The sequence below is a fragment of the Cariama cristata genome, unplaced genomic scaffold, assembly GCF_000690535.1.
Source record: "Cariama cristata isolate BGI_N322 unplaced genomic scaffold, ASM69053v1 scaffold33296, whole genome shotgun sequence".
NCBI lineage: Eukaryota > Metazoa > Chordata > Aves > Cariamiformes > Cariamidae > Cariama > Cariama cristata.
The window spans coordinates 9,207-17,337 of NW_009623270.1; the positions used below are offsets into that span (position 1 = coordinate 9,207).

The 8,131-nt window shown below is 42.2% G+C and overlaps 1 protein-coding gene across 1 annotated transcript in view; it reads left to right on the forward strand.

Moving 5' to 3' along the window:
* Window positions 1-3,787: 3,787 nt before the first annotated feature.
* Window positions 3,788-8,131, forward strand: part of LOC104163615 (uncharacterized protein C17orf105 homolog) — a gene marked incomplete at its 3' end in the record, with an annotated part of 8,966 nt that continues 4,622 nt past the window's right edge. Inside the window, exons 1-2 of the mRNA XM_009702668.1 lie at window positions 3,788-3,880; window positions 7,145-7,225. Coding sequence (XP_009700970.1) covers window positions 3,788-3,880; window positions 7,145-7,225 — 174 coding nt within the window. The remainder of the gene's footprint in view (window positions 3,881-7,144; window positions 7,226-8,131) is intronic.

Genomic DNA, 8,131 nt, shown 5'->3' on the forward strand with positions numbered 1-8,131 from the left:
TTTCCCCAGCCAAAAATTAATTCCTGCTCAAAGCTTCCAGGAAGGGTCAAGTCTAAAGGAAGCATCTGGTAAATCCGCTTTTGTATTGCAGTGGGAACCCTTAGGTCCCCCTCCCTTCGCACCCCTCGGCGCAGCAAGCGTTTGTGCCACGCCGGGACGGTTTGCTCTGCTGCACACGTGTGCACGAGGACACGCTCTGCGTGACGGAGATGGAAGCGGCTAGGTATGCTGCGTGCACAGACCGAGCCGGTCCCACTCACCCCAGCAAGTTTTCCAGTTGCTTTTTTTATCCCCCTGACTACAGATGGACTCTTCAACCACTCAGACGGGTGGTTTGCTTGTTAGTTATACGATAAGGGTGTGTGCTTGCAGGGTCAAAGTCACAGCATTGGATCCTATCATGTAACATACTGAACTGACACCACCTCCACCCCCCACCCTCCAAAAAAAAAAAAATTGGCTTCTCTCAGCATCTCCAAATGCCCCTCCAGGGACGGGCAACGAATGAATGGAGAGTGGGCTTGATCCTCAAACACACACCCACCCGCAAGTGACTCCAGTCCTGCAGCTCAGTCTGTGCACGTGCTCAAAGTCGGTCAGAGTAAAACACTTCACAGAATAAAGGAAGAAATTGCCAGAACTTTAAAATAACCAGGAAAGCTGTCAACAAAAAAAACCCCAGGACTCAGTTTCCTCTTCACACAAACAGAAAACCTTTAAAGCTTTAGAAAATGTACACTCAGCCTCTTATATTTTCTTACTATATATACACAAAGTTCACAGCAAAAGCAAACAGCGGAAAAGGCACTTGTGGTCACAGTGAGCAACAGTACTCCCAAAAATATGATCTATGTTGGGTGTGCAGTGGGAGAAGCAGCACCTCCTTTACCCTATTCCGTATCTAGGCTGTAAGCACGAGCAGCTGCTGTGGCCGGCAGCTCCTGCGCCAGCCCGAGCTCTTCTTCTGGCCAAGAGGGTGGGAGAGGAAAGGGCAGCGATTCACTGACCTTACACCATCGTTCAAGGGGGAAGTAACTCCAGAGTCAAATTCCTAGCAGCAATACCACCCACAGAGCTCACAGCCCTATATACTATATGAACAGGTTTTCTTAAAAATCAAACCAAAACAAAAAAAGAGACTGAAAAACTAACCCAGAAACCTATGAGAGCCCTCGGGTGCTGGGATCTCAGAAAAGAAGCTCAGCACACTCCAAGATTGCTCCATTTAAAAAGTAGTCAGGTATCGACCACCTTGCTTTTATGCTGCAGAAAATACAATTCTCTCTGCTCTGTGTGAAAGCTGAATGTATATGTCTCTTGATATACAGTGGAAAATGCATTTTTTGCAAAAAGTCTCCTTACATTCATTATCTACTTATTTCTCATCTGTACTTCAGCAAGTACCTTTGGCTATTAAGAAATGATATGCAAGTCTTTCTGCACACAACACGGAAATTCCCATGCCTGGCACTTCATAAAACTGTATACAGAATAAAAGTTTCACAAATATCTGCTTTATGTTGTAGAGGTAGTAGGTCCAGCCCTCTATTTTGTTATGGATACTTCACGAGACTGCTTTGACTAAGCAGTGAAATGCCACTCTGAAGAATCCCCTGTTGGAGCTGTAAGTTTAGACCGTGAAATTAGAAGGAGAGGTAAGACCTGCTGTGCCTGCTTTCCAGCACCACCTTTTGACAGAAAGGACCTGCTGGACCTTAGGTAGGTCAACACAAAGAGAGCTAATTTTGAAACTGTTGAGTTTTCCTTAGGGTAAGCTTTGAGGTAAGCTTTCCTTACCCCCAAAAAAAAACCAAAACAGAACCCAGAAACAACAAAAACCTACCCAAAGCCCAGTTTAGAATAAATGCATATATGGTCAGCAGTTTCTGAGGGGAGAGAGAACCGGCAACCACAGAGGACGTTTAAAGCCACTTCCCTTCTGCAACAAACTTCAATTCAGAAGCAGCTGGGAAACCATTCCAGGTGATTTCAGTTTCTTGTCGGGCCATGTTCCCATCCATGTAACAGGCTAAGTTTTCCTTATATTTTAAGGGCTTCATCAAAATCAATGAAATTATAATGATAATGGTGCCCTTTGGATCTGTCCGTAACAGATCATTACACAGGTAGCATTTAAAAGACCAAGGCCAAGACCCTGTCAAGCAAATGAGGACCTCAGCATTTCGATTTGTTCAAGAGCAAAATGTAATTGTATTATATGCATAGTTAGATTTTAAATATATTTGAAGAAATCCATCTCAAATCTGTACTCTATTATTTTTACTGACATTCTCCACGTCTTCCTGTTGCATTAACAGCAAAATAGTAAGAGCCCAAGCAGCTGAAAAAACCCACTCTTCAATTCCTTTTGTCATTTGTCTGAAAATAAGAGCATTTGCCTTACAGCTCAAAATTGGTATGTAGCGAGGTTTTAATTTTAGGTCTGCTCCTGCTGTTTAAGCACCGTTTCACACCAACTATAATAAAAATCACAAACCCCTATATCCAACCTTACTTTGCTATTGAAATGCAAAAGTCAATCAAGATACAGATTGAAGAGAGCACGGGCCCTGATTCTGTGCTGGGTAGCTGTGCGATAGATGTGCTGCTATTCCCCTGCACCCACCCAAGACGCTGTGTCAGAACAACCTGCACAAACAGCCTGGTGCTAAAATGGAAGATCCCCTGGTTCATCCTTGTACAGATCCCTTCTGGTTACTGAACTTTGGTAGTCAGCCATAGGTCCCCTCCTTACTTCCCGGTGCTTTTATATAATGTGTGTTATCCTACCTGTTTTAAAAGACCTGTGACAGCTGCAAGTTGTAATTCAAGTCTTCTCCTTTGGAACTACGGGACTTATCAAGAAAACGCATGAGCCAAAACCAAAGTCCTTCAAAAGCTTCAGAGTGCTCCACACTACGAGGACTGAAACATCAAATGAACTGTGTCAGCTCAAGCCCAGCTTTGGAGGAGGCCAAGCTGAGTTTGAATGAGCAGAAGCACCTTTTCCATTTTTGGGTGGGCCTGAGAAAACGTCTTTGTTCATTCATCGCCCTGCCAAACAATACCAACAAAGAATGAAAGTCAAGGTGGCCCTGCGTGAGAACCAGTGGCCAACTTGGTAAATAACCGGCTCTTGGAAATCTGTTTGAGCTTTCTGTAATTCATTAGCAATCAGATGGCATGAGGATAAAGGTGAAAAGGCTACTGAAACCCAGAACTGTTTCACTATGAACACGTTTGATGTGGCTTTTGAAAAGTGCCTACTTATCAATAAAAAAAAACTGTTTTAAACAAGTTATTGCAGTGCAAAAGATGACACCTCCCACTGCAGTTCTGCTCGGAGCATTACTGAGGCATGCCATTCAATTCAAGGCTCAGCAAATATAGCCCATTATACAGTCCTTTGCATATTTACGGTAGTGTGCGAAGCCTTACTAATAGCTTACGCCACTGTCTTTCCTTCACCAGCGGGAGGTAGGTCTGGCTGGTGAAGTATAATTGGTAATCTATTTTATATATGAATAAAATACTCTTTGGAATGCTTCGCTATAACATTCAGTTCTTGTTTGCTATTCATTAAATGTATTGTTTGAAATGCTACCACCAGCTATTCATTCTTTTTCGGAGCAGCGATGCCATGACAACCTCCACGTGACCGGCTACAAACATACCACAAGTCTCCAGGGCTTTGCTTTGGGAAAGGCTCAGACTAGTATTACTCATACTTTTTTTTTTTTTTTTTAAAAAAAAGGTCCAGATTCAGAGATGCTTTATTTTGTGCAAGATGCATCGAGCCTACCAGCCAATTGTACCATGTAGCAGCAAATATCTTCAGCTAAAATGGGACAAAGCAAAGTATGAAGAACACAAGAAAAGGGTAGGTACAACTGTTTGATAAAGAGCAGAGGCCTTCGTGAAAAAGAATAAGCTTACCCTAAAAGGCTACAGCATCTCTCTTCTCATTCTTAATACCGTTGTGAAAGCTACTGATTAGGAATGAGGTACAAGAGACACATTTCAAGAATATCCAGCAAATATAGGTATAGCTTTTGTGTCCATTTAGAGTTATCATAATGATGTTCATCAAATTTAGAAATGAAAAAGATTTGGTCAGTCATCTGCTCCAAATCAGTAGTAATGCAGGACTGCTCCCTCTTGAAAGTCCACAAGTAGTGAATACCATCAGCGATGATTCAACTGTATTGCTGCCTTAGGAAGACTGTTTCACAATGTAATTTGCTGTAATACGAAGAAATAGTTCTTCATTATTTCCAGACTGGGTCTGTTTCATTAACTGTATAAAAATATCTTCCTTCCTTCCTTCCTTCCATTGTTCCCATAATTTAACTTGCAGGTGGAAAAAAGTTAAAGATGAGGTAGAGCACTGAATTTGACATATTTTTCTAACCAAATTGACAATATTGAAATAAATAAATAGATTTCCTGCTATGCCCATTAACCTTGAGAGGCTTGCTATTGTATATAAGCATGGCTATTTAAACAGTGGCTCTTTTAAAGCAGGGATCTGATACTGAAAGTATCTGAAAGTATCTGAGTAGCTGAAATACACTCGGCATCCGCTGGGCATACAGAACTCTCCTTTGTTCAGCGTACAGAGCACTTCATATATGCGCTGAGGCATTCAGAGGCCAAGAATAGAGGTTAGATATCATCATGATACGTAGTGAAGAAATGTATTTATAGGGAACAAATCATTCCCAGAGCTCTACTGCTCTTGGATTAAACGCGAGTGTTAATTTCTGAGTGCACGCAAAGAGAAAGACCAACTACCATGTTGGGCAAAGGATGGCTTAGAAGGTACAGAATTGTGTTCCTTACCACAGGGTTCACACCCGGATCAAGCAGTGACTGACAAGGTCTCCGATGGCCAAAGACCAGCCTTTCCAAGCATCCCTTCGTTGTCGTCCTGGCACACTCCTCAATCCCCATGCTAGTTGCCCAGAAATTTCACCGTGCCTTCTGCTGGCACAAATTCTGGCCGCTGCGGTGAACGCCAGCTACCAGAGCAGCCGTGCCGGCGAGCTGGGGTACCTGAGGGCAGCAGGGCAAGTCGGCAGGTTCTCCTGAGCGACACGGCCGGGTTTTGCTCTGCCAAGAGAGACAGGGATTGCTCTGAGAAAATGTAAGGGCCTCTGCTTGCTGACGTGCAGGCTCTGCACTGAAGGAGCTCACAAAAAAATGAACCAGAGAAAGAGAAAGGAGAAAAATAGGGAGCAAGGAAGAAAAAAGGGTAACATTAAAAAAAAAAAAAAGAAAAAGGTATATATCTTGGAGAAGACCACTAAAAAGATGGCAAAGTTTAGGGATAAGTTATAACTTTCTCCATGATGCAAAGGTACAAGAAATGCCAGCATGTTTTTATGTACACAAGAGCAAATGCTTCCAGTCTGAATAATTTTGTTATTTTCTTAATGGAAGAAAGGAATGGGGGAAAAAACAGAATTACATCTCCTCTCTGTGACATTCTGCATAGAATTAAACATAAAATGACTCCAAAACCATCATGGCTCTGGAAAAAGCCACAACAGAGATTAGAGTGGGCTTGAAAAATACCAGGTTTTACCTTTTACAGTTGTGCATGTGAGGACAAGACAGAAATTAATTGTAATATTTCCCAGAAAATGAAATTATATTGATATGAATCCCATAGAAGAAAGCTTGTTTCTAAACCCACCTTTTGTTGTTCCAAGTTTGAAACAGTTTGCATATCTATAAATTAAAATCAGAGTTTGCATAAATATCACATTTTATTCTTCACACCGGTGTTTCCTACTGACTAATACAATAACAACCCTCTTTTACAAATTGCATGTCTTCTCAAAGTTATTTTTAAAATAACTTCATAGCATGAGAATTCAAAGCACCTGAAGAAGCAGAGGAGATAGCGTCAGCAGAAGCCAAAACCACCAAAACCCTTAGAGATTTACCCACTTTAGTTCTGCTATGCAGTAAAAATCAGCTACTTAACATGAGGGGACCTGGGAAGGATTACGACGCGGGCTCTCATCTCCCCCTGCAATCAGCTGGAGTTGAGAGCAGTCAGCCCCTTCTGGCATCCCACCTCCTCAGAGACCTCTGCCACAAAAAAGCAGCTGAATGTTTTCACAAGCCATGCAGTTCAAGGGAATTTCAGACAAAGCTAGAATCTGCTAAACGTTGTCCCAGTCAGTGCTGTAAAAGCAATTTTAGAGCCTGTTAGAAAAGCGAGGAACCTGTCCTGGTAGTACGTATGACAGGTCTGCCATCAGGGATTCAAGCCCGGTTCCAAATCGTCTGAGTCCGCCTGAGATGGAACAGTTCAAGGATGAGTATGACAGAGGGAGAATGTTTATCGCCTGCGTTTCAGGACAAAACACACGGTATCGTTGTTCTCACTGAGCCGGCCTCTCTCCCTGCAGGAGCCCAGTCTGAGGGAGAAAGTGGTCTCTCCCCTAAATCCTGTCTCGCTCCGCTCCGTTACCAACTTTTCTTCCACGGGGTTTATACAGTCCAAGACAGCTCACAGATTATTCGTCTTCCTCATATATTGCATGGCTATGTAGGTCAGGGTGGAGATAAATATTATTGTGCCACTAAATTACCAACTCCATTAGAATAATCAGATCCACAATTTGCTTTTGATGACCCTTCTAAAGTGCTAATAAGAGGAGGCCTGGGAATACTTTCAACACCAGAAGTCCTTTTCCAGTATTCTTACCTCTTTCTGGCAGCATCCTAAATGTTCCCTTTGGAAGACCTGGCACAGCTTAGGAGTACCTAGGGCTTTCTTACGCTAGCCTTTTCATTTCTGCTGGATGCCTAATAAAAACTGCCTGCCTTCTCTCAGACAGGCTTTCCTGTATCATAGCATCAACGCCACCGGACTGTATGTATTTTTACATTTCTCCAGCATAAAGAGCACTTTGCATCTCCAGCAGATCTCCGAACAGCTGCCTTTAACATTTTCATTTCCCACTACTCTTCATCTGGGCAAGTCTGGCTTTGCTGATATAATGAATCATATGTTTAATAGTGTTACTGCTGGCTAGCAAAACAGAACATGAGAATTAAAAGATTTCCCGTAATGATACGCAAGGGTATTTCCAACAAAAAATGGATAAACATTTCATTTCTCTTGCAGATCCAGGCAGCAAAACCATTAGTGGACACAAGTGCCCCTGCAACATACAGCCACCTCCACCTGAAGTTAGGGAAGCTGAAGGTATAGTATTGCTGTTTCACTGAGCACTCCCGTGCTTACCTTCACATCTCCTCTCAAAGAAAACAAAGAGATTACCAGAGGGTCACAATTTCAGGGCCTTTTTTTGCCTCGGTGCAGTGACTGTTGCAACAGAACTGCCAGGGTCCACGAACAGCACGCTCCCAGCAGCATTAAATAACTTATTTTATCTTTATGATTATTGATGAAATCAGAGCGCGTCAGGTTAACAAGTGCTAAAGTGTTCAAATAGCCTCCTAAAAGGTGCTTCTGCACAACCACGAAAAAAACATCGCAAATAACAAGAACAGCAAAATCATCAAGATACACACAGAGCAATGAACTCAGTAATAGGATGTTAACATAGTCAAAGCACAAGAAACAACAATGGGTAGCCTTGACTGGCAGTTATCCTTCAAAATCTTGCTGCTCCCAAGAGGCAAATTTTTAGTGAAAGATGAGAGTGGAAAATAAATTGTTACCTAATTAACTCTGCTCACTAAAAGGAAACAACAACAATTTAAAAAAAAAAAAAAAACACAAATGTGAGCACAGTAGAAAATACGTGCAGCTAAACCCTCTCAAAGACTTAATTTCCAACAGAGTGCCCCTCAGGCAACGGGAGTGTAGCCCGTGTAAGGACTTCGGAATTAATTTCCTTAAAATTGTTTAGCATCTCACTGCGCAACATAATAATCCCCAGGCACCTTAAAATCAGTTCACTAGCAAAACAATTCTTTTCTCCTCCATGCAAAAAATCATATGCTATATTAGGACATAGATTCAATTGCTGTTGTTAATTTTTTTCCTGTTTCTGTAAAAATAACACTGATAAAGTTCCTTTGAAAATGAAACATTTCATACCCCCCCCCCCCAACGCTCCAAACACAACCACCCACAACACACAAA